The following is a 27,851-nucleotide window of genomic DNA, read 5'->3' as shown; positions in this document are numbered from 1 at the left end:
GTCCCTGTTTAAAGGGACAATGTATACATAACGTACGGGTACGTTCAGTGTAGTGTAATGTACGGGTACGTTCAGAGTAGTTTAATGTATGGGTACGTTCAGTCTAGTGTAATGTACGGGTACGTTCAGAGTAGTGTAATGAACGGTTACGTTCAGAGTAGTGTAATGTACGGGTACGTTCAGAGTAGTGTAATGTACGGGTACGTTCAGTGTTGTGTAATGTACGGGTACGTTCGGTGTAGTGTAATGTACGGGTACGTTCGGTGTTGTGTAATGTACGGGTACGTTCAGTGTAGTGTAATGTATGGGTACGTTAGGTGTAGTGTAATGTACGGGTACGTTCAGTGTAGTGTAACGTACGGGTACGTTCAGTCTAGTGTAATGTACGGGTACGTTCAGTGTAGTGTAACGTATGGGTACATTCGGTGTAGTGTAATGTACGGGTACGTTCAGTGTAGTGTAATGTACGGGTACGTTAGGTGTAGTGTAATGTACGGGTACGTTCGGTGTAGTTTAATGTATGGGTACGTTCAGTCTAGTGTAATGTACGGGTACGTTCAGAGTAGTGTAATGAACGGTTACGTTCAGAGTAGTGTAATGTACGGGTACGTTCAGAGTAGTGTAATGTACGGGTACGTTCAGTGTTGTGTAATGTACGGGTACGTTCGGTGTAGTGTAATGTACGGGTACGTTCAGTGTAGTGTAATGTATGGGTACGTTAGGTGTAGTGTAATGTACGGGTACGTTCAGTGTAGTGTAACGTACGGGTACGTTCAGTCTAGTGTAATGTACGGGTACGTTCAGTGTAGTGTAACGTATGGGTACATTCGGTGTAGTGTAATGTACGGGTACGTTAGGTGTAATGTACGGGTACGTTCAGTGTAGTGTAATGTATGGGTACGTTCAGAGTAGTGTAATGTACGGGTACGTTCAGTGTAGTGTAATGTACGGGTACGTTCAGTGTAGTGTAATGTACGGGTACGTTCAGTGTAGTGTAATGTACGGGTACGTTAGGTGTAGTGTAATGTACGGGTACGTTCGGTGTAGTGTAATGTACGGGTACGTTCAGTGTAGTGTAATGTATGGGTACGTTCAGTCTAGTGTAATGTACGGGTACGTTAGGTGTAATGTACGGGTACATTCGGTGTAGTGTAATGTACGGGTACGTTCGGTGTAGTGTAATGTACGGGTACGTTCAGTGTAGTGTAATGTATGGGTACGTTCAGTCTAGTGTAATGTACGGGTACGTTAGGTGTAATGTACGGGTACATTCGGTGTAGTGTAATGTACGGGTACGTTCGGTGTAGTGTAATGTACGGGTACGTTCAGTGTAGTGTAATGTACGGGTACGTTCGGTGTAGTGTAATGTACGGGTACGTTCAGTGTAGTGTAATGTATGGGTACGTTCAGTGTAGTGTAATGTACGGGTACGTTCGGTGTTGTGTAATGTATGGGTACGTTAGGTGTAGTGTAATGTACGGGTATGTTCAGTGTAGTTTACCTACCTGTAGTACGTGTCCCTGGCTGCAGTGCTGTGAGGTCAGTATGAGACCGGGCAGATGAGAGGGGAGTTCCAGTCTGCGGTAGTACCACACCAGGTTCCAGAATACGATAGGGTGCTGGTCCACGATGCTGGGAGAACTGATCACCTGGTCTCCCTCATTACCCAGCAGAGACTCTAGCTCTTTCCACAGAACCAAGGGACTCAGGTAGGGGACCGTCACCGGGGCTGGGGGAGAGGGGGATGGGGTTGGGGTTGGAGAACTACTCACTGGGGAACTACAAGTTGTAGTTGAGTCAGGGGATGGGGGAGAGGCTGGAGGTGGGGGAGAGATTGGATCTGAAGTTGGGCCAGGGACAGGGTCCTGTGGACACCCAGCTACACCCTCAGAGTCCTGTTGCTCCTCTGCTGGAGCTGTGGTTGACTGGGGCGTCAGCGCTCCAGCTGCAGTCTCGGGGTTGACTGAAACAGCCGTGTCCTCTCCTAAAGGTGGGTGCCTCTCGTCACTGGTCCTAAAGAGACACACATGTACGGGATCTGAGTTGTGTGTATCAGTGGTGGAAAGTTAAAATACTTTTTGTCACACCCTGATCCGTTTAACCCGTCTTTACGCTTGTCTCCACCCCCCTCCAGGTGTCGGCCATCTTTCCCATTATCCCCAGTGTATTTATACCTGTGTTCTCTGTTTGTCTCTTGCCAGTTCGTTTTGTTTCGTCAAGCCTACCAGCGTTTTTTTCCCGTGCCCCTGTCTTTCTCTAGTCCGGGTTTTCTTGTTTTCCTCGTTTTTGGACCATTCTGCCTGCCCTGACCCTGAGCCTGCCTGCCATTCTGTACCTTGTCACACGACCCTCTATTACTGACCTCTGCCTGCTCTGACCCTGAGCCTATCTGTCGTTCTGTACCTTTCGGACTCTGGACTACTGACCTCCGCCTGCCCTTGACCTGTCGTTTGCCTGCCCCCCTGTTTATGTAATAAACTTTTGTTACTTCAAAACTGTCTGCATCTGGGTCTTCTCCTGAGCCTTGATAACTTTAAATCTCTACGTAAGTAGTTTTGTATCTGTACTTTACTATTTATATTTTAAAGGTTTTACTCCACTACATTCCTAAAGAACATAATGTACTTCGTACTCCATACATTGTCCTTGACACCCAGAAGTACTTGTTACATTTCGAAAGGCAGGACAGAATTATGGTCCAATTCACACACCTATTAATTGAACGTGTTGTCATCCCTGCTGCCTCTGATCTGGCAGACTCACTAAACACAAATACTGCGTTTGTAAATTATGTCGTCTGGTTTGCTAAAATATACAGTGCATTCGGAATGTTTTCAGACCCCTTGACCTTTTCCACATTTTGTTATATTACAGCCTCATTTTAAAATTGACTAAATAATTTCCCCTCATCAATCTACACACAATACGACATAATGACAATGCAAAAAATTTTTTACATAAGTATTCAGACCCTTTACTCAATACTTTGTTGAAGCACGTTTGGCAGCGATTTCAGCATCGAGTCTTCTTGGGTATGACGCTACAAGCTTTGCACACCTGTATTAGGGGAGTTTCTCCCATTCTTCTCTGCAGATCCTCTCAAACACTGTCAGGTTGGATGGTTTGATCTGGTTCAAGTCCGGGCTCTGGCAGGGCTATTCAAGGACATTCAGAGACTTGTCCTGAAGCCACTCCTGCGTTGTCTTGGCTGTGTGCTTAGGCTCGTTGTCCTGTTAGAAGATGAACCTTCGTGCTCTGGAGCAGGTTTTCATCAAGGATCTCTCTGTACTGTGCTCCGTTCATCTTTCCCTCGATCCTGACTAGTCTCCCAGTCCCTGCCGCTGAAAAACATCCCCCTCAACATGATGCTGCCACCACCATGCTTCACCGTAGGGACGGTGCCAGGTTTCCTCCAGACATGACACTTGGCATTCAGGCCAAAGAGTTCAATCTTGGTTACATCAGACCAGAGAATCTTGTTTCTCATGATCTGAGAGTCTTTAGGTGCCTTTTGGCAAACTCCAAGCAGGCTGTCATGTGCCTGATTGGTGGAGTTCCCTATGACCGAAAAGAGCTTCTAGACATCTGAACAGCCATCACTAACCTCCATTTGGACGAGGACTTCTACTTCAATGAGTCGGAGGTGAAAGACATATTGATTATCGCAGACTAGGCCCAAATCCCTGACACTTAAAGAAGGAGGAGACTGTGCTATAGAAGCCGGCGTGTGGTATATCTGACAAGACTATGTCGGAGAGTGATTAAATCCCCTCTACCCTCCGTTCTATTGGCCAACGTGCAATCACTGGAGAATAAACTGGATGAGCTCCGTTCGAGACGATCCTATCAACGGATTCATCCGATGGCATTGAGGAGTTTACCACATCAGCTCGGCCCTCTTTTTCCTGTAGTCCACGATCAGCTCCTTTGTCTTGCTGACGTTGAGCAAGACAATCCGTCTGGACCTGCGGCCTTGTTAATCTTAATCTGTTTAAAAGTCCAACTCACATCAGTTACGGAGAGCGCATAGAATCGTATTTAGCTCGCGGCTTGGTTTCCCTTTGTAGTCCGTGATAGCTCACTGCGGATGTTGCCTGTAATCCAACGTCAGCAAGACAAAGGAGCTGATCGTAGACTAGAGGAAATGAAAGGCTAAGCACACCCCCATCCACATCGACGGGGCTGTTGTGGAGCAGGTCGAGAGCTTCAAGTTTCTCGGTGTCCACATCACTAACCCTAACACACCAAGACAGTAGTGAAGAGGGCACGACAACACCTCTTCCCCCTCAGGAGGCTGAATAGATTTGGCATGGGTCCTCAGATCCTCAAAAAGTTATACAGCTGCACCATCGAGAGCATCTTGACCGGTTGCATCACCACTTGGTATGGCAACTACTAGGCATCCGACCGCAAGGTACTACAGAGGGTAGTGCGTACGGCCCAGTACATCACCGGGGCCAAGCTTCCTGCCATCCAGGACCTCTATACCAGGCGGTGTCAGAGGAAAGGCCATAAAAATGGTCAAAGACTCCAGTCACCCAAGTCATAGACTGTTCTCTCTGCTACCGCACAGCATGCGGTACCGGAGCACCAAGTCTGGAACCAACAGGACCCTGAACAGCTCCCAAGCCATAACACTGCTAAATAGTTAGTCTGGGTAGCTATTTGGTTAACTATTTAATTATCTACATTGACCCCCCGTTTTTGTTGTTGCACTAACTCTATTGACTCATCACATACGCTGCTGTTATTGTTTATTATCTATCCTGTTGCCTAGTTACTTCACCCTACAGTATACTGCTGTTACTGTCTATTATCTATCCTTTACCCCTACCTACAGTACACTGCTGTTACTGTCTATTATCTATCCTTTACCCCTACCTACAGTATACTGCTGTTACTGTCTATTATCTATCCTTTACCCCTACCTACAGTATACTGCTGTTACTGTCTATTATCTATCCTTTACCCCTACCTACAGTATACTGCTGTTACTGTCTATTATCTATCCTTTACCCCTACCTACAGTATACTGCTGTTACTGTCTATTATCTATCCTTTACCCCTACCTACAGTATACTGCTGTTACTGTCTATTATCTATCCTTTACCCCTACCTACAGTACACTGCTGTTACTGTCTATTATCTATCCTTTACCCCTACCTACAGTATACTGCTGTTACTGTCTATTATCTATCCTTTACCCCTACCTACAGTACACTGCTGTTACTGTCTATTATCTATCCTTTACCCCTACCTACAGTATACTGCTGTTACTGTCTATTATCTATCCTTTACCCCTACCTACAGTATACTGCTGTTACTGTCTATTATCTATCCTTTACCCCTACCTACAGTATACTGCTGTTACTGTCTATTATCTATCCTTTACCCCTACCTACAGTATACTGCTGTTACTGTCTAGTATCTATCCTTTACCCCTACCTACAGTATACTGCTGTTACTGTCTATTATCTATCCTTTACCCCTACCTACAGTATACTGCTGTTACTGTCTATTATCTATCCTTTACCCCTACCTACAGTATACTGCTGTTACATATGTACATATCTACCTCCATTATCTCGTACCCCTGCACATCGACTTGGTACTGATACCCCAAGTTATCTTTACTCATTGTGTATTTATTCTCTCTGCATTGTTGGGAAGTAAGGCCTGTCAGTAAGTTAATCTGTTGTTTACCAAGCATGGGAAATACAATTTAATTTGATTTATTTTTCCTGGGTGACTTTTACTTGAGTCATTTTCTATCAAGGTATCTTTACTCTAGTAGGACAATACGGTACTTTTTCTACCAGCGGTGTGTGTGTCGTAGTGTGTGTGTGTGTGTCGTAGTGTGTGTGTGTGTGTGTCGTAGTGTGTGTGTGTGTGTCGTAGTGTGTGTGTGTATCGTAGTGTGTGTGTGTGTGTGTGTTATTAGTCCTCACAACATTGGAAATAGGTGTGTGTGTGTGTGTCGTAATATGTCGTAGTGTGTGTGTGTGTGTGTGTGTCGTAGTGTGTGTGTGTATCGTAGTGTGTGTGTGTGTGTGTGTTATTAGTCCTCACAACATTGGAAATAGGTGTATGTGTGTGTGTCGTAATATGTCGTAGTGTGTGTGTGTGTGTGTGTGTCGTAGTGTGTGTGTGTATCGTAGTGTGTGTGTGTGTGTGTGTTATTAGTCCTCACAACATTGGAAATAGGTGTGTGTGTGTGTGTCGTAATATGTCGTAGTGTGTGTGTGTGTTTGTCGTAGTGTGTGTGTGTGTGTGTCGTAGTGTGTGTGTGTGTGTCGTAGTGTGTGTGTGTGTCGTAGTGTGTGTGTGTGTGTGTGTCATAGTGTGTGTGTGTGTGTGTGTGTCGTAGTGTGTGTGTGTGTGTGTCGTAGTGTGTGTGTGTGTGTATAGTGTGTGTGTGTGTCATAGTGTGTGTGTGTGTGTGTCGTAGTGTGTGTGTGTGTGTGTGTGTCGTAGTGTGTGTGTGTGTGTATAGTGTGTGTGTGTGTGTGTCGTAGTGTGTGTGTGTGTGTGTCGTAGTGTGTGTGTGTGTGTGTCGTAGTGTGTGTGTGTGTGTGTGTGTCGTAGTGTGTGTGTGTGTCGTAGTGTGTGTGTGTGTGTATAGTGTGTGTGTGTGTCGTAGTGTGTTATCACCTGTGTCTCAGGTCCCTGATGTGTAGTGTGTTATCACCTGTGTCTCAGGGCCCTGATGTCGTAGTGTGTGTGTGTGTGTGTCGTAGTGTGTGTGTGTGTGTGTGTGTGTGTGTATAGTGTGTGTGTGTGTCGTAGTGTGTGTGTGTGTGTATAGTGTGTGTGTGTGTCGTAGTGTGTTATCACCTGTGTCTCAGGTCCCTGATGTGTACAGTAAGGAAGGGCAGGAAGGAAGAGCCACAGAGTGTGTGTGTGTGTATAGTGTGTGTGTGTGTCGTAGTGTGTGTGTGTGTCGTAGGGTGTTATCACCTGTGTCTCAGGTCCCTGATGTGTACAGTAAGGAAGGGCAGGAAGGAAGAGCCACAGAAAGGACAGGTAGTGTTGAGGTTGGAGTCATCAGCCGTCCATCCTGCCATGATCTCTTCATCATACACCAGACAGTCACATGTCTTACAGCGACAGCAGCTAGACATCAACACCTGGAGACATAAGAGACCCAGGAACAGTTGACTCACTGACCGGTTGACTACTGACCTCGGTAGTGTAGTGGTGACGGAGGTGGAAGAGGCTATAACAGGCTATAACAGGCTATAACTCTGACATCAGTAGTGTAGTGGTGACGGAGGTGGAAGAGGCTATAACAGGCTATAACAGGCTATAACAGTCTATAACAGGCTATAACTCTGACCTCGGTAGTGTAGTGGTGACGGAGGTGGAAGAGGCTATAACAGGCTATAACAGGCGATAACAGTCTATAACAGGCTATAACAGTCTATAACTCTGACCTCAGTAGTGTAGTGGTGACGGAGGTGGAAGAGGCTATAACAGTCTATAACAGTCTATAACTCTGACATCAGTAGTGTAGTGGTGACGGAGGTGGAAGAGGCTATAACAGGCTATAACAGGCTATAACACTGACCTCAGTAGTGTAGTGGTGACGGAGGTGGAAGAGGCTATAACAGTCTATAACAGTCTATAACTCTGACCTCAGTAGTGTAGTGGTGACGGAGGTGGAAGAGGCTATAACAGGCTATAACAGGCTATAACACTGACCTCAGTAGTGTAGTGGTGACGGAGGTGGAAGAGGCTATAACAGTCTATAACAGGCTATAACAGTCTATAACTCTGACCTCAGTAGTGTAGTGGTGATGGAGGTGGAAGAGGCTATAACAGGCTATAACAGGCTATAACTCTGACCTCGGTAGTGTAGTGGTGACGGAGGTGGAAGAGGCTATAACAGTCTATAACAGTCTATAACAGTCTATAACTCTGACCTCGGTAGTGTAGTGGTGACGGAGGTGGAAGAGGCTATAACAGTCTATAACAGGCTATAACTCTGACCTCGGTAGTGAAGTGGTGACAGAGGTGGAAGAGGCTCTAACAGGCTATAACAGTCTATAACAGTCTATAACTCTGACCTCGGTAGTGTAGTGGTGACGGAGGTGGAAGCGGGAGGCATCAGGAGACGAGTCTGGAGTCTGGGGACCTCTAGAGGGAGGAGCCAAACCACCTGGGAATAATAGAACAGGACATAGAGTTACCATCAGCCAATCACATACAGGTACATAGAGTTACCATCAGCCAATCACATACAGTACAGAAATACATAGAGTTACCATCAGCCAATCACATACAGTACAGAAATACATAGAGCTACCATCAGCCAATCACATACAGTACAGAAATACATAGAGTTACCTTCAGCCAATCACATACAGTACAGAAATACATAGAGCTACCATCAGCCAATCACATACAGTACAGAAATACATAGAGTTACCATCAGCCAATCACATACAGTACAGAAATACATAGAGTTACCATCAGCCAATCACATACAGTACAGAAATACATAGAGCTACCATCAGCCAATCACATACAGTACAGAAATACATAGAGTTACCATCAGCCAATCACATACAGGTACATAGAGTTACCATCAGCCAATCACATACAGGTACATAGAGTTACCATCAGCCAATCACATACAGTACAGAAATACATAGAGTTACCATCAGCCAATCACATACAGTACAGAAATACATAGAGCTACCATCAACCAATCACATACAGTACAGAAATACATAGAGCTACCATCAGCCAATCACATTCAGTATAGAAATACATAGAGTTACCATCAGCCAATCACATACAGTACAGAAATACATAGAGCTACCATCAGCCAATCACATACAGTACAGAAATACATAGAGTTACTATCAGCCAATCACATACAGTACAGAAATACATAGAGCTACCATCAGCCAATCACATTCAGTACAGAAATACATAGAGTTACCATCAGCCAATCACATACAGTACAGAAATACATAGAGTTACCATCAGCCAATCACATACAGTACAGAAATACATAGAGTTACCATCAGCCAATCACATACAGTACAGAAATACATAGAGCTACCATCAGCCAATCACATTCAGTATAGAAATACATAGAGTTACCATCAGCCAATCACATACAGTACAGAAATACATAGAGCTACCATCAGCCAATCACATTCAGTATAGAAATACATAGAGTTACCATCAGCCAATCACATACAGTACAGAAATACATAGAGCTACCATCAGCCAATCACATTCAGTACAGAAATACATAGAGTTACCATCAGCCAATCACATACAGTACAGAAATACATAGAGCTACCATCAGCCAATCACATTCAGTATAGAAATACATAGAGTTACCATCAGCCAATCACATACAGTACAGAAATACATAGAGCTACCATCAGCCAATCACATACAGTACAGAAATACATAGAGTTACCTTCAGCCAATCACATACAGCACAGAAATACATAGAGCTACCATCAGCCAATCACATTCAGTACAGAAATACATAGAGTTACCATCAGCCAATCACATACAGCACAGAAATACATAGAGTTACCATCAGCCAATCACATACAGTACAGAAATACATAGAGTTACCATCAGCCAATCACATACAGTACAGAAATACATAGAGTTACCATCAGCCAATCACATACAGCACAGAAATACATAGAGCTACCATCAGCCAATCACATACAGTACAGAAATACATAGAGCTACCATCAGCCAATCACATACAGTACAGAAATACATAGAGTTACCATCAGCCAATCACATACAGTACAGAAATACATAGTTACCATCAGCCAATCACATACAGTACAGAAATACATAGAGTTACCATCAGCCAATCACATACAGTACAGAAATACATAGAGCTACCATCAGCCAATCACATACAGTACAGAAATACATAGAGCTACCATCAACCAATCACATACAGTACAGAAATACATAGAGTTACTATCAGCCAATCACATACAGTACAGAAATGCATAGAGTTACCATCAGCCAATCACATACAGCACAGAAATACATAGAGTTACCATCAGCCAATCACATACAGTACAGAAATACATAGAGTTACCATCAGCCAATCACATTCAGTACAGAAATACATAGAGCTACCATCAGCCAATCACATTCAGTATAGAAATACATAGAGCTACCATCAGCCAATCACATTCAGTACAGAAATACATAGAGCTACCATCAGCCAATCACATTCAGTATAGAAATACATAGAGCTACCATCAGCCAATCACATACAGTACAGAAATACATAGAGTTACCTTCAGCCAATCACATACAGCACAGAAATACATAGAGCTACCATCAGCCAATCACATTCAGTACAGAAATACATAGAGCTACCATCAGCCAATCACATACAGTACAGAAATACATAGAGTTACCATCAGCCAATCACATTCAGTACAGAAATACATAGAGCTACCATCAGCCAATCACATTCAGTACAGAAATACATAGAGCTACCATCAGCCAATCACATACAGTACAGAAATACATAGAGTACCATCAGCCAATCACATACAGTGAGTGATGATGGGGCACAGAGTGACTGATGGGGAACATTGTGACTGATGACGGGGCACAGAGTGACTGATGATGGGGCACAGAGTGACTGATGGGGAGCAGGGTGAGTGATGATGGGGCACAGGGTGACTGATTGGGAGCAGGGTGACTGATGATGGGCACAGAGTGACTGATGATGTGGCAGAGGGTGACTCATGATGGGGCAGAGGGTAACTGATGATAGGGCACAGGGTGACTGATGATAGGGCACAGGGTGACTGGTGATGGGGCACAGGGTGACTGAGGATGGGCAGAGGGTGACAGATGATGGGCACAGGGTGACTGATGATGGGGAACAGGGTGACTGATGATAGGGCACAGGGTGACTGATGATGGGGAACAGGGTGACTGATGATAGGGCACAGGGTGACTGGTGATGGGCAGAGGGTGACTGGTGATGGGCACAGGGTGACTGATGATGGGCACAGGGTGAGTGATGATGGGGAACAGAGTGAGTGATGATGGGGAACAGAGTGAGTGATGATGGGGAACAGAGTGAGTGATGATGGGGAACAGAGTGAGTGATGATGGGGAACAGAGTGAGTGATGATGGGGAACAGAGTGAGTGATGATGGGGAACAGAGTGAGTGATGATTGGGCATAGAATGAGTGATGAGGATGTGAAGGACACGCAGCAGGTTGCCATTCCCCTATAACCTGTAATCAGGGGACTGATTCTTCCACACAGGGGGTTCTGGTATGTGAGTGTGTATGTATGCCTGTGTATGCTTGCAGGCCCCAGTCAGTCCGTCTGCTAGCCTAGCTTCACCCAGCCCCAACACTCTACATCACGAAGTCATCCTCCTCTTACCCAGCCCCAACACTAAGTCATCCTCCTCTTACCCAGCCCCATCACTAAGTCATCCTCCTCTAACCCAGCCCCATCACTAAGTCCTCCTCCTCTAACCCAGCCCCATCACTAAGTCATCGCTCTCTTACCCAGCCCCATCACTAAGTCATCCTCCTCTTACCCAGCCACATCACTAAGTCATCCTCCTCTTACCCAGCCCCAACACTAAGTCATCCTCCTCTTACCCAGCCCCATCACTAAGTCATCCTCCTCTAACCCAGCCCCATCACTAAGTCATCCTCCTCTAACCCAGCCCCATCACTAAGTCATCCTCCTCTTACCCAGCCCCATCACTAAGTCATCCTCCTCTTACCCAGCCACATCACTAAGTCATCCTCCTCTTACCCAGCCCCAACACTAAGTCATCCTCCTCTTACCCAGCCCCATCACTAAGTCATCCTCCTCTAACCCAGCCCCATCACTAAGTCCTCCTCCTCTAACCCAGCCCCATCACTAAGTCATCCTCCTCTTACCCAGCCCCATCACTAAGTCATCCTCCTCTAACCCAGCCCCATCACTAAGTCATCCTCCTCTAACCCAGCCCCATCACTAAGTCCTCCTCCTCTAACCCAGCCCCATCACTAAGTCCTCCTCCTCTTACCCAGCCCCATCACTAAGTCATCCTCCTCTTACCCAGCCCCATCACTAAGTCATCCTCCTCTAACCCAGCCCCATCACTAAGTCATCCTCCTCTTACCCAGCCCCATCACTAAGTCATCCTCCTCTTACCCAGCCCCATCACTAAGTCATCCTCCTCTTACCCAGCCCCATCACTAAGTCATCCTCCTCTAACCCAGCCCCATCACTAAGTCCTCCTCCTCTAACCCAGCCCCATCACTAAGTCCTCCTCCTCTTACCCAGCCCCATCACTAAGTCATCCTCCTCTAACCCAGCCCCATCACTAAGTCATCCTCCTCTTACCCAGCCCCATCACTAAGTCATCCTCCTCTAACCCAGCCCCATCACTAAGTCATCCTCCTCTTACCCAGCCCCATCACTAAGTCATCCTCCTCTTACCCAGCCCCATCACTAAGTCCTCCTCCTCTTACCCAGCCCCATCACTAAGTCATCCTCCTCTAACCCAGCCCCATCACTAAGTCCTCCTCCTCTTACCCAGCCCCATCACTAAGTCATCCTCCTCTAACCCAGCCCCATCACTAAGTCATCCTCCTCTTACCCAGCCCCATCACTAAGTCATCCTCCTCTAACCCAGCCCCATCACTAAGTCATCCTCCTCTAACCCAGCCCCATCACTAAGTCATCCTCCTCTAACCCAGCCCCATCACTAAGTCATCCTCCTCTTACCCAGGCCCATCACTAAGTCCTCCTCCTCTTACCCAGCCCCATCACTAAGTCCTCCTCCTCTTACCCAGCCCCATCACTAAGTCATCCTCCTCTTACCCAGCCCCATCACTAAGTCATCCTCCTCTTACCCAGCCCCATCACTAAGTCATCCTCCTCTTACCCAGCCCCATCACTAAGTCATCCTCCTCTAACCCAGCCCCATCACTAAGTCATCCTCCTCTTACCCAGCCCCATCACTAAGTCATCCTCCTCTTACCCAGCCCCATCACTAAGTCATCCTCCTCTTACCCAGCCCCATCACTAAGTCATCCTCCTCTAACCCAGCCCCATCACTAAGTCATCCTCCTCTTACCCAGCCCCATCACTAAGTCATCCTCCTCTAACCCAGCCCCATCACTAAGTCATCCTCCTCTTACCCAGCCCCATCACTAAGTCATCCTCCTCTAACCCAGCCCCATCACTAAGTCATCCTCCTCTAACCCAGCCCCATCACGAAGTCATCCTCCTCTTACCCAGCCCCAACACTCTACATCACTAAGTCCTCCTGCTCTTACCCAGCCCCATCACTAAGTCATCCTCCTCTTACCCAGCCCCATCACTAAGTCATCCTCCTCTTACCCAGCCCCATCACTAAGTCATCCTCCTCTTACCCAGCCCCATCACTAAGTCATCCTCCTCTTACCCAGCCCCATCACTAAGTCATCCTCCTCTAACCCAGCCCCATCACTAAGTCATCCTCCTCTTACCCAGCCCCATCACTAAGTCCTCCTCCTCTTACCCAGCCCCATCACTAAGTCCTCCTCCTCTTACCCAGCCCCATCACTAAGTCATCCTCCTCTAACCCAGCCCCATCACTAAGTCATCCTCCTCTAACCCAGCCCCATCACTAAGTCATCCTCCTCTTACCCAGCCCCATCACTAAGTCCTCCTCCTCTAACCCAGCCCCATCACTAAGTCATCCTCCTCTAACCCAGCCCCATCACTAAGTCATCCTCCTCTTACCCAGCCACATCACTAAGTCATCCTCCTCTTACCCAGCCCCATCACTAAGTCATCATCCTCTTACCCAGCCCCATCACTAAGTCATCCTCCTCTTACCCAGCCCCATCACTAAGTCCTCCTCCTCTTACCCAGCCCCATCACTAAGTCATCCTCCTCTTACCCAGCCCCATCACTAAGTCATCCTCCTCTTACCCAGCCACATCACTAAGTCCTCCTCCTCTTACCCAGCCCCATCACTAAGTCATCCTCCTCTAACCCAGCCCCATCACTAAGTCATCCTCCTCTTACCCAGCCCCATCACTAAGTCATCCTCCTCTTACCCAGCCCCATCACTAAGTCCTCCTCCTCTTACCCAGCCCCATCACTAAGTCCTCCTCCTCTTACCCAGCCCCATCACTAAGTCATCCTCCTCTAACCCAGCCCCATCACTAAGTCATCCTCCTCTAACCCAGCCCCATCACTAAGTCATCCTCCTCTTACCCAGCCCCATCACTAAGTCCTCCTCCTCTAACCCAGCCCCATCACTAAGTCATCCTCCTCTAACCCAGCCCCATCACTAAGTCATCCTCCTCTTACCCAGCCACATCACTAAGTCATCCTCCTCTTACCCAGCCCCATCACTAAGTCATCCTCCTCTTACCCAGCCCCATCACTAAGTCATCCTCCTCTTACCCAGCCCCATCACTAAGTCATCCTCCTCTTACCCAGCCCCATCACTAAGTCATCCTCCTCTTACCCAGCCCCATCACTAAGTCACCCTCCTCTAACCCAGCCCCATCACTAAGTCATCCTCCTCTTACCCAGCCCCATCACTAAGTCATCCTCCTCTTACCCAGCCCCATCACTAAGTCATCCTCCTCTTACCCAGCCCCATCACTAAGTCCTCCTCCTCTTACCCAGCCCCATCACTAAGTCATCCTCCTCTTACCCAGCCCCATCACTAAGTCATCCTCCTCTTACCCAGCCCCATCACTAAGTCCTCCTCCTCTTACCCAGCCCCATCACTAAGTCATCCTCCTCTTACCCAGCCACATCACTAAGTCATCCTCCTCTTACCCAGCCCCATCACTAAGTCATCCTCCTCTAACCCAGCCCCATCACTAAGTCATCCTCCTCTTACCCAGCCCCATCACTAAGTCATCCTCCTCTAACCCAGCCACATCACTAAGTCATCCTCCTCTTACCCAGCCCCATCACTAAGTCATCATCCTCTTACCCAGCCCCATCACTAAGTCATCCTCCTCTTACCCAGCCCCATCACTAAGTCATCCTCCTCTTACCCAGCCCCATCACTAAGTCATCCTCCTCTTACCCAGCCACATCACTAAGTCCTCCTCCTCTTACCCAGCCCCATCACTAAGTCACCCTCCTCTAACCCAGGCCCATCACTAAGTCCTCCTCCTCTAACCCAGCCCCATCACTAAGTCATCCTCCTCTTACCCAGCCCCATCACTAAGTCATCCTCCTCTAACCCAGCCCCATCACTAAGTCATCCTCCTCTAACCCAGCCCCATCACTAAGTCATCCTCCTCTTACCCAGCCCCATCACTAAGTCATCCTCCTCTTACCCAGCCCCATCACTAAGTCCTCCTCCTCTTACCCAGCCCCATCACTAAGTCATCCTCCTCTTACCTAGCCCCATCACTAAGTCATCCTCCTCTTACCCAGCCACATCACTAAGTCCTCCTCCTCTTACCCAGCCCCATCACTAAGTCATCCTCCTCTTACCCAGCCACATCACTAAGTCATCCTCCTCTTACCCAGCCCCATCACTAAGTCCTCCTCCTCTTACCCAGCCCCATCACTAAGTCATCCTCCTCTTACCCAGCCACATCACTAAGTCCTCATCCTCTTACCCAGCCCCATCACTAAGTCCTCCTCCTCTTACCCAGCCCCGTCACTAACTCATCCTCCTCTTACCCAGCCACGTCACTAAGTCATCCTCCTCTTACCCAGCCCCATCACTAAGTCATCCTCCTCTTACCCAGCCCCATCACTAAGTCCTCCTCCTCTTACCCAGCCCCATCACTAAGTCCTCCTCCTCTTACCCAGCCCCATCACTAAGTCATCCTCCTCTTACCCAGCCCCATCACTAAGTCCTCCTCCTCTTACCCAGCCACATCACTAAGTCCTCCTCCTCTTACCCAGCCCCATCACTAAGTCACCCTCCTCTTACCCAGCCCCATCACTAAGTCCTCCTCCTCTAACCCAGCCCCATCACTAAGTCATCCTCCTCTAACCCAGCCCCATCACTAAGTCATCCTCCTCTTACCCAGCCACATCACTAAGTCATCCTCCTCTTACCCAGCCCCATCACTAAGTCATCCTCCTCTTACCCAGCCCCATCACTAAGTCATCCTCCTCTTACCCAGCCCAATCACTAAGTCATCCTCCTCTTACCCAGCCCCATCACTAAGTCATCCTCCTCTTACCCAGCCCCATCACTAAGTCACCCTCCTCTTACCCAGCCCCATCACTAAGTCATCCTCCTTTTACCCAGCCCCATCACTAAGTCATCCTCCTCTTACCCAGCCCCATCACTAAGTCCTCCTCCTCTTACCCAGCCCCATCACTAAGTCATCCTCCTCTTACCCAGCCCCATCACTAAGTCATCCTCCTCTTACCCAGCCCCATCACTAAGTCATCCTCCTCTTACCCAGCCCCATCACTAAGTCATCCTCCTCTTACCCAGCCCCATCACTAAGTCATCCTCCTCTTACCCAGCCCCATCACTAAGTCCTCCTCCTCTTACCCAGCCCCATCACTAAGTCATCCTCCTCTTACCCAGCCCCATCACTAAGTCATCCTCCTCTTACCCAGCCCCATCACTAAGTCATCCTCCTCTAACCCAGCCCCATCACTAAGTCATCCTCCTCTTACCCAGCCCCATCACTAAGTCATCCTCCTCTAACCCAGCCACATCACTAAGTCATCCTCCTCTTACCCAGCCCCATCACTAAGTCATCCTCCTCTAACCCAGCCCCATCACTAAGTCATCCTCCTCTTACCCAGCCCCATCACTAAGTCATCCTCCTCTTACCCAGCCACATCACTAAGTCATCCTCCTCTTACCCAGCCCCATCACTAAGTCATCCTCCTCTTACCCAGCCCCATCACTAAGTCCTCCTCCTCTTACCCAGCCACATCACTAAGTCATCCTCCTCTTACCCAGCCCCATCACTAAGTCACCCTCCTCTAACCCAGGCCCATCACTAAGTCATCCTCCTCTAACCCAGCCCCATCACTAAGTCATCCTCCTCTTACCCAGCCCCATCACTAAGTCATCCTCCTCTAACCCAGCCCCATCACTAAGTCATCCTCCTCTTACCCAGCCCCATCACTAAGTCATCCTCCTCTTACCCAGCCCCATCACTAAGTCCTCCTCCTCTTACCCAGCCCCATCACTAAGTCATCCTCCTCTAACCCAGCCACATCACTAAGTCATCCTCCTCTTACCCAGCCCCATCACTAAGTCATCCTCCTCTTACCCAGCCACATCACTAAGTCATCCTCCTCTAACCCAGCCCCATCACTAAGTCATCCTCCTCTTACCCAGCCCCATCACTAAGTCATCCTCCTCTAACCCAGCCACATCACTAAGTCATCCTCCTCTTACCCAGCCCCATCACTAAGTCATCCTCCTCTAACCCAGCCCCATCACTAAGTCATCCTCCTCTTACCCAGCCCCATCACTAAGTCATCCTCCTCTTACCCAGCCACATCACTAAGTCATCCTCCTCTTACCCAGCCCCATCACTAAGTCATCCTCCTCTTACCCAGCCCCATCACTAAGTCCTCCTCCTCTTACCCAGCCACATCACTAAGTCATCCTCCTCTTACCCAGCCCCATCACTAAGTCACCCTCCTCTAACCCAGGCCCATCACTAAGTCATCCTCCTCTAACCCAGCCCCATCACTAAGTCATCCTCCTCTAACCCAGCCCCATCACTAAGTCCTCCTCCTCTTACCCAGCCCCATCACTAAGTCATCCTCCTCTTACCCAGCCCCATCACTAAGTCACCCTCCTCTAACCCAGGCCCATCACTAAGTCATCCTCCTCTAACCCAGCCCCATCACTAAGTCATCCTCCTCTTACCCAGCCCCATCACTAAGTCATCCTCCTCTAACCCAGCCCCATCACTAAGTCATCCTCCTCTTACCCAGCCCCATCACTAAGTCATCCTCCTCTTACCCAGCCCCATCACTAAGTCCTCCTCCTCTTACCCAGCCCCATCACTAAGTCATCCTCCTCTTACCCAGCCACATCACTAAGTCATCCTCCTCTTACCCAGCCCCATCACTAAGTCATCCTCCTCTTACCCAGCCACATCACTAAGTCATCCTCCTCTAACCCAGCCCCATCACTAAGTCATCCTCCTCTTACCCAGCCCCATCACTAAGTCATCCTCCTCTAACCCAGCCACATCACTAAGTCATCCTCCTCTTACCCAGCCCCATCACTAAGTCATCCTCCTCTAACCCAGCCCCATCACTAAGTCATCCTCCTCTTACCCAACCCCATCACTAAGTCATCCTCCTCTTACCCAGCCACATCACTAAGTCATCCTCCTCTTACCCAGCCCCATCACTAAGTCATCCTCCTCTTACCCAGCCCCATCACTAAGTCCTCCTCCTCTTACCCAGCCACATCACTAAGTCATCCTCCTCTTACCCAGCCCCATCACTAAGTCACCCTCCTCTAACCCAGGCCCATCACTAAGTCATCCTCCTCTAACCCAGCCCCATCACTAAGTCATCCTCCTCTTACCCAGCCCCATCACTAAGTCATCCTCCTCTAACCCAGCCCCATCACTAAGTCATCCTCCTCTTACCCAGCCCCATCACTAAGTCATCCTCCTCTTACCCAGCCCCATCACTAAGTCCTCCTCCTCTTACCCAGCCCCATCACTAAGTCATCCTCCTCTTACCCAGCCCCATCACTAAGTCCTCCTCCTCTTACCCAGCCCCATCACTAAGTCATCCTCCTCTTACCCAGCCCCATCACTAAGTCATCCTCCTCTTACCCAGCCCCATCACTAAGTCATCCTCCTCTTACCCAGCCCCATCACTAAGTCATCCTCCTCTTACCCAGCCCCATCACTAAGTCCTCCTCCTCTAACCCAGCCCCATCACTAAGTCATCCTCCTCTTACCCAGCCCCATCACTAAGTCATCCTCCTCTTACCCAGCCACATCACTAAGTCCTCCTCCTCTTACCCAGCCCCATCACTAAGTCCTCCTCCTCTTACCCAGCCCCGTCACTAAGTCATCCTCCTCTTACCCAGCCACGTCACTAAGTCATCCTCCTCTTACCCAGCCCCGTCACTAAGTCCTCCTCCTCTTACCCAGCCCTATCACTAAGTCATCCTCCTCTTACCCAGCCCCATCACTAAGTCCTCCTCCTCTTACCCAGCCCCATCACTAAGTCATCCTCCTCTTACCCAGCCCCATCACTAAGTCATCCTCCTCTTACCCAGCCCCATCACTAAGTCATCCTCCTCTTACCCAGCCCCATCACTAAGTCATCCTCCTCTTACCCAGCCACATCACTAAGTCATCCTCCTCTTACCCAGCCCCATCACTAAGTCATCCTCCTCTAACCCAGCCCCATCACTAAGTCATCCTCCTCTTACCCAGCCCCATCACTAAGTCATCCTCCTCTAACCCAGCCACATCACTAAGTCATCCTCCTCTTACCCAGCCACATCACTAAGTCATCCTCCTCTTACCCAGCCCCATCACTAAGTCATCCTCCTCTTACCCAGCCCCATCACTAAGTCATCCTCCTCTAACCCAGCCACATCACTAAGTCATCCTCCTCTTACCCAGCCCCATCACTAAGTCATCCTCCTCTTACCCAGCCACATCACTAAGTCATCCTCCTCTTACCCAGCCCCATCACTAAGTCATCCTCCTCTTACCCAGCCCCATCACTAAGTCATCCTCCTCTTACCCAGCCACATCACTAAGTCATCCTCCTCTTACCCAGCCACATCACTAAGTCCTCCTCCTCTTACCCAGCCCCATCACTAAGTCATCCTCCTCTTACCCAGCCCCATCACTAAGTCACCCTCCTCTTACCCAGCCCCATCACTAAGTCACCCTCCTCTTACCCAGCCCCATCACTAAGTCATCCTCCTCTTACCCAGCCACATCACTAAGTCACCCTTAAAAATATTTTGAACTTTTTGTAATTGATTTTAATATCATATAACATTCTTAAAATTGTTGCAATAATAAAACATTATAAAAATACTATTTTTGGTAAGGAATTAACCATTTACATCCTGTTAACTTATGTCAAACTCAAAAGCCACTGAAACTAGCAAACTAGCAAACTTAGACACAGAGTGAGAATGAGGAGGGACTACTTTACGCACTAGAGAAGGAGTTGTGGCGGAACACCTTGCAGGGCGAGGTGGGGCTCTGAGAGACGAGGCGTCCCCTGGCTGGGCTCCTCCTCAGGCACGTGATGCTGTCGTGCTGGGGGGAGGCGTAGGAGGAGGTGAAGGAAGAGGTGAAACCTTCAGGGTCCAGGACAGAGCCCTCCTCCAACAGAGAGGTGCATTCTGGGTCCACTGAGGTCATTGACGACACGCTGATCTGGTCACAGTTCACATCCTGTGGGAGAAGAGTGTTACTTTTCAAATGGTGCACAGTACCCAAAATGGCATGTTGACAATGATCATGTTTCAACAAACGATTGACTTTTATTAAAGATAATTTCAGATTGAGCTGACGTCTGCAGCATTGAGGGAATGTGATCTTTTTCTTTTTAAATGTCTATTGCTATGCACATGTCGTTAATCTGCGTTGGATCCCGGACAATGTCTTCCATTAGAGGGATGGTTGTCCGTACCTGTGAGAGTGACGTCTGTGATGACAGGCGGGAGTAGAGCCTGCTAGCCTTCTCAGCCACCCCCTTCCCTGCGGACAGGAAGCTGCTCTTAAACATGTCCAGACTGAGAGTCGGTGTGAGGAGAGAGTCCATGGAGAAGGTTGAGGAGGGAGTAGGGGAGGAAGGGGAGACCAGGGAGGAGGGACGGAGACGTTCTTTGGGCCTGGAGAGGGGGAGGTGTGAGTTGGCACGAAGCAAGGGAGGAGGGGGTCGGGGGGAGGTACAGGGGGAGTGGGTCAGGCTGAGGGGCCGAGGTCGGTGGGAGGAGTGTTTAGATGGGGTGGAGGTGGCGTGGAGGAGCGGGCTGGATGGGTTCTGAAGGTCCATGCTGGCGGTCCTGCTGCTCAGAGGGCTCAGAACCTTCATGTACATCTCTATCTCTTCTGCCAGGTCTCGGCGGACTGTGGAGGTACTACTGCTGTCCCCATCACCCTCTGTCTCCGTCTCAGCCGCTATAATGGACAGAGGGTCAAAGCCAGTCTCAACGATACCAGTCCTCTTCACGGCTCCGCCCACGGTTTCACTGCTGTTTCTTACACTGCTCTGTTTGGAGACACTGCGATCTGCAGGCCCGGCTCCATCTCCACCAACACTGCAGGTTGCAGACCCGGCTCCATCTCCACCAACACTGCAGGTTGCAGACCCGGCTCCATCTCCACCAACACTGCAGGTTACAGGCCCGGCTCCATCTCCACCAACACTGCAGGTTACAGGCCCGGCTCCATCTCCACCAACACTGCAGGTTGCAGACCCGGCTCCATCTCCACCAACACTGCAGGTTGCAGACCCGGCTCCATCTCCACCAACACTGCAGGTTGCAGACCCGGCTCCATCTCCACCAACACTGCAGGTTGCAGACCCGGCTCCATCTCCACCACCACTGCAGGTTGCAGGCCCGGCTCCATCTCCACCAACACTGCAGGTTGCAGGCCCGGCTCCATCTCCACCACCACTGCAGGTTACAGACCCGGCTCCATCTCTACCAACACTGCAGCTCACACTCCTCCTTTCCACCTCCATGTCAGGTGTCTGTCTGTCCTTACTGCCTTCTACCTTCTCCCCCTCTCCGCCATCCAATCTCTCCTGGTTCTGAGTAGGATCAGCCTGACTGGCCTCAGCCTTCCCAGGTTTGCAGTTCGGAGGCGGGGGGCGTTTTGGAGCAGGGCCCCGGATCTGCATGGTGGTGGAGGTGAAGTTGAGTGTGATGGTCCTGAGTGTCCCTTGTCCTCCGGTCAGGTCTAGGGAGTTGGGCCTCAGCCTCCGGTTCTTTGGTCTGGTACCACAGGGAGTGTTGGAGTCACCAGGGGTGGTGGTGTGGTTCTGTCTAGTCAGACGACCTAAAGACACAACAGTTGAAAGGTCAGATAATGATAGCTGATTTACTGTACGCCGGCGCTTTTTTAAACCTCGGGGGATGACCCAGACATAATTAAATAAAAACTAAACTAGTTGATTTAAGTAGTCAAGGGGCTGGTGATTAGTTGACGTGGATCCATGTTAATTCCAATCCATTTATTCCATTCCAGACATTATTATGAGCCGTCCTTCACACCTGTGTTGTCAATTAATTTTGTAAGAGGTGTTGACATGTTGAATGCACCGAGCTGTCTGTCTAAACTACTGGCACACAGCTCAGATACCCATGTGTACCCTACAAGACATGCCACCAGGGGTCTCTTCACAGTCCCCAAGTCCAGAACAGACTATGGGAGGTGCACAGTACTACATAGAGCCATGACTACATGGAACTCTATTCCACATCAGGTAACTGATGCAGCAGTAGAATCAGATTTAAAAAACAGATAAAAATACACCTTATGGAACAGCGGGGACTGTGAAGAGACACACACACACGCACTCTACACACACGTAGGTGTTGTGTTGTAGATATGTGGTAGTAGTGGTCTGAGGTAACACACTTAATGTATTGTAGATATGTGGTAGTAGTGGTCTGAGGTAACACACTTAATGTATTGTAGATATGTGGTAGTAGTGGTCTGAGGTAACACACTTAATGTATGTTATGGGGATCCATAATAAACCCCAGGAAGAGTAGCTGCTGCCTTGGCAGGAACTAATGGGGATCCATAATAAACCCCAGGAAGAGTAGCTGCTGCCTTGACAGGAACTAATGGGGATCCATAATAAACCCCAGGAAGAGTAACTGCTGCCATGGCAGGAACTAATGGGGATCCATAATAAACCCCAGGAAGAGTAGCTGCTGCCTTGGTAGGAACTAATGGGGATCCATAATAAACCCCAGGAAGAGTAGCTGCTGCCTTGGCAGAAACTAATGGGGATCCATAATAAACCCCAGGAAGAGTAGCTGCTGCCTTGACAGGAACTAATGGGGATCCATAATAAACCCCAGGAAGAGTAGCTGCTGCCTTGGCAGGAACTAATGGGGATCCATAATAAACCTCAGGAAGAGTAGCTGCTGCCTTGGCAGAAACTAATGGGGATCCATAATAAACCCCAGGAAGAGTAGCTGCTGCCTTGGCAGGAACTAATGGGGATCCATAATAAACCCCAGGAAGAGTAGCTGCTGCCTTGGCAGAAACTAATGGGGATCCATAATAAACCCCAGGAAGAGTAGCTGCTGCCTTAGCAGGAACTAATGGGGATCCATAATAAACCCCAGGAAGAGTAGCCGCTGCCTTGGCAGGAACTAATGGGGATCCTTAATAAACCTCAGGAAGAGTAGCTGCTGCCTTGGCAGGAACTAATGGGGATCCATAATTAACCCCAGGAAGAGTAGCTGCTGCCTTGGCAGGAACTAATGGGGATCCATAATAAACCCCAGGAAGAGTAGCTGCTGCCTTGGCAGGAACTAATGGGGATCCTTAATAAACCTCAGGAAGAGTAGCTGCTGCCTTGGCAGGAACTAGTGGGGATCCATAATAAACCCCAGGAAGAGTAGCTGCTGCCTTGGCAACAGGAACTAATGGGGATCCATAATAAACCCCAGGAAGAGTACCTGCTGCCTTGGCAGAAACTAATGGGGATCCATAATAAACCCCAGGAAGAGTAGCTGCTGCCTTGGCAGGAACTAATGGGGATCCATAATAAACCCCAGGAAGAGTAGCTGCTGCCTTGGCAGGAACTAATGGAATCCATAATAAACCCCAGGTAGACTAGCTGCTGCCTTGGCAGGAACTAATGGGGATCCATAATAAACCCCAGGAAGAGTAGCTGCTGCCTTGGCAGGAACTAATGGGGATCCATAATAAACCCCAGGAAGAGTAGCTGCTGCATTGGCAGGAACTAATGGGGATCCGTAATAAACCCCAGGAAGAGTAGCTGCTGCCTTGACAGGAACTAATGGGGATCCATAATAAACCCCAGGAAGAGTAGCTGCTGCCTTGGCAGGAACTAATGGGGATCCATAATAAACCCCAGGAAGAGTAGCTGCTGCCTTGGCAGGAACTAATGGGGATCCATAATAAACCCCAGGAAGAGTAGCTGCTGCCTTGACAGAAACTAATGGGGATCCATAATAAACCCCAGGAAGAGTAGCTGCTGCCTTGGCAGGAACTAATGGGGATCCATAATAAACCCCAGGAAGAGTAGCTGCTGCCTTGGCAGGAACTAATGGGGATCCATAATAAACCCCAGGAAGAGTAGCTGCTGCCTTGGCAGGAACTAATGGGGATCCATAATAAACCCCAGGAAGAGTAGCTGCTGCCTTGGCAGGAACTAATGGGGATCCATAATAAACCCCAGGAAGAGTAGCTGCTGCCTTGGCAGGAACTAATGGGGATCCATAATAAACCCCAGGAAGAGTAGCTGCTGCCTTGGCAGGAACTAATGGGGATCCATAATGAACCCCAGGAAGAGTAGCTGCTGCCTTGGCAGGAACTAATGGGGATCCTTAATACATACTAAACGTCATCACCAAGCCTTTGACTACCGGATCAAACATTGTTTTTGTGAAAAGTCCCGAGGAGAAGTTTGAACATGAAGTTAGTGTTTGGAATATCAATCATATAAACTATTAATAATAGTGGTCCTAGATTCCATCCCTGTGGAACGTTTCATCTCAAGAGGAGATGAGATATCTCTGTGAAAAATAATAATCTCTGAACGTTATACTTCAAACTAAATAACAACACAAAAAAAAATCGTCAAACAGATTGATAAAACTAACAACAGAACAGAAATCAGGAACATGTTCTCCACTTGTAATCAAATATAAGATAATCCCAGTTACATAACACACATCCAATCAGTCAGTTGATTATCTTGTAGCCATCTAAATATAACAGCATATAGACAGAGAGGATGGGGGATGTGTTGAAGACATGATATTCTTATTCCACCCACACACTGTGCTGTGATGTAACATCCAGGGCAGAGGATTCATTTCACTCTGTCAGTAACTGGTTATTCAAATTCTGCCCTGAGAGACCAGAAAGGATTTTTTTTTTTTTACATCAGTGCTCAGTCAGATTAGGAGAATAACTGCAAGATAAAATGTAACACAATTTTGATATAAATACCAAGAAGGTAATTATTTTGAGCTGTTTTTTGTCAATCATCCCACTACAAGCTGGTTAATATGGGACAATACCATTTTTTATTTTACCTTTATTTAGGCAAGTCAGTTAAGAACAAATTCGTATTTTCAATGACAGCCTACCGAGGAACGGTGGGTTAACAGCCTTGTTCAGGGGCAGAACGACAGCGTTGTACCTTGTCAGCTCGGGGATTTGAACTTGCAACCTTTCGGTTACTAGTCCAATGCTCTAACCACTAGGCTACCCTGCCGCCCCATTTCAGTTTACTCAATTCAGAAAGTACACTGAAATTGCAATTATCTTCAATGTTTTCCAATGAGGTAAAAAGTTGAATTTGTTTGACTTTCTGAATTGAAATGCCATTGACCCCAACCCTGGTACAGATCATTCAGTAGTCTTGAGTAGTAGACATGTTTAAACTTACAAGACTCCCTCTCTGACTTCTCCAGTGGTGTTCTGTCGTTGTCCTTTCCCATCATCCTCTCCTCCTCCTTGGATAGAGAGTCATAGCCTTGGTCTGACTGGCCACCTGAAACAGACAGACACCGAGTGTACAAAATATTAAGAACACCTTTCCTAATATTGAGTTGCGTCGGGGTCAATTCGTCAGGTCATGGGACTCTACAAGGTGTCGAAAGCGTTCCGCAGGGATGCTGGCCCATGTCGACTCCAATGCTTCCCACAGTTGTGTCAAGTTGGCTGGATGTCCTTTGGGTGGTGGACCAGTCTTGATACACACAGGAAACTGTTCACAAACCGGTGCGCCTGGCACCTACTACCATACCCCGTTCAAAGGCACTTCAATATTTTGTCTTGCCCATTCATCCTCTGAATGGCACACATACACAATCCATGTCTCAATTGTTTCAAGGCTTAAAAATCCTTCTTTAACCTGTCTCCTCCCCTTTCATCTACACTGATTGAAGTGGATTCACCTGGTCTGTCTGTGTCATGGAACGAACAGGTGTTCCTAATGTTTTGTACACTGAGTGTTTCAAGTTTATTTCCCAGAGAGAACAACAGAAACAAACCTTAAGAACCAGTGTGGAGGAGGCACAAACTTTGAGGCATCTGAAGTAAAATATAAACGCAACATGCAAAGTGTTGGTCCCATGTTTCATGAGCTGAAATAAAAGATCCCAGAAATGTTCCATACGCAAATAAACCTTATTTCTCTCAAATCTGTTTCCATCCCTGTTAGTGATCATTTCTCCTTTCCCAAGATAATCCATCCACCTGACAGGTGTTGCATATCAAGAAGCTGATTAAACAGCATGATCATTACACAGGTGCACCTTGTGCTGGGGGACAATAAAAGGCCACTCTAAAATGTGCAGTTTTGTCACACAACACAATGCCACAGATGTCTGAAGTTTAGAGGGAGCGTGTAATTGGAATGCTGACTGCAGGAATGTCCACCAGAGCATTTAATGTTAATTTCTCTACCATAAGCCGCCTCCAATGTCAAATTTGTTAGCACGTTCAACCGGCCTCACAACCACAGACCACGTTTAACCACGCCAGGCCAGAACCTCCACATCCGGCTTCTTCACCTGCAGGATGGTCTGAGACCAGCCACCCAGACAGCTGATGAAATGGTGGGTTTGTACAACCAAAGAATTTCTGGCATCGTGTGGGTGAGCGGTTTGCTGATGTCAACGTTGTGAACAGAGTGCCCCATGGTGGCGGTGGGGTTATGTTATGGGCAGGCATAAGCTACGGACAACGAAAACAATTGCATTTTATTGATGGCAATTTGAATGGACAGAGAAACCGTGACGAGATCCTGAGGCCCGTTGTCGTGCCATTCATCCGCCGCCATCACCTCATGTTTCAGCGTGATAATACACAGCCCCATGTCGCAAGGATCTGAACACAATTCCTGGAAGCAGAACACGTTCTTCCACGGCCTGCGTACTCACCAGACATGTCACCAATTGAGCATCATTTCCTTATATGAACTGTAACTCAGTAAAATCTTTCAAATTGTTGCCTGTTGCGTTTATATTTTTGTTCAGTATAGCAGAGGAGTTCTTGGATAACACCTCCTTTCTCTTTCTCTCTGAAAATAGTTGATCAAACTGGTGCTATTTTTCTCTCAGTGGATTCATCTGGTACAAAAGATCTTACCTTCTCCATGCCATCCTGTACAGAGACATTCTAGTGCATTCTAGTGCAGTACAGAACACAGAGGGGGAGTGAGTGACTGAGTGACTGAGTGAGTGACTGAGTGAGTGACTGAGTGAGTGACTGAGTGAGTGACTGAGTGAGTGACTGAGTGAGTGAGGACAGTAAACGTCGGCTTGTAATGTGAAGAAGGTTAGTGTAAAAAGAAGACATTCTGCCCATCACACACAAGGATGGAGAGAAGAGGTGAGGAGGAACGGAGATGAGAGGTAGCGGATTTAGGTATAGGAGGAAAGGAAAGAGGGAGGAGGGGAGAGAGGGAGGGAGGACAGGAGGGGAGAGAGGGAGGACAGGAGGGGATTGAGGGAGGACAGGAGGGGAGAGAGGGAGGACAGGAGGGAAGAGAGGGAGAACAGGTAGAGGCTTTAAGTACCTGTGCTTGGAGGAGGGGGGAGAGGGATGACAGGAGAGGAGACAGGGAGGACAGGAGAGGAGGGGGGAGAGGAGGGGTAACATCTTTAGGTACCTGTGCTGGAGGAGGGGGGAGAGGA

At 48.3% G+C, this 27,851-nt stretch overlaps 1 protein-coding gene across 1 annotated transcript in view; it reads right to left on the bottom strand.

Moving 5' to 3' along the window:
• dennd4a (DENN/MADD domain containing 4A) overlaps positions 1-27,851 on the bottom strand; it is an 87,801-nt gene that overhangs the window by 12,167 nt on the left and 47,783 nt on the right. Inside the window, exons 20-26 of the mRNA XM_038984282.1 lie at positions 25,598-25,702; positions 20,618-21,993; positions 20,139-20,379; positions 8,067-8,158; positions 6,958-7,127; positions 1,886-2,013; positions 1,515-1,729 (exon numbers count right to left, since the gene is read on the bottom strand). Of these exons, the coding sequence (XP_038840210.1) occupies positions 1,515-1,729; positions 1,886-2,013; positions 6,958-7,127; positions 8,067-8,158; positions 20,139-20,379; positions 20,618-21,993; positions 25,598-25,702 (2,327 nt within the window). The remainder of the gene's footprint in view (positions 1-1,514; positions 1,730-1,885; positions 2,014-6,957; positions 7,128-8,066; positions 8,159-20,138; positions 20,380-20,617; positions 21,994-25,597; positions 25,703-27,851) is intronic.

This window comes from Salvelinus namaycush, unplaced genomic scaffold (genome assembly GCF_016432855.1).
Source record: "Salvelinus namaycush isolate Seneca unplaced genomic scaffold, SaNama_1.0 Scaffold226, whole genome shotgun sequence".
NCBI lineage: Eukaryota > Metazoa > Chordata > Actinopteri > Salmoniformes > Salmonidae > Salvelinus > Salvelinus namaycush.
Note: the sequence above shows the minus strand (reverse complement) of the source record. Positions and strands in the feature narration are given on the sequence as shown.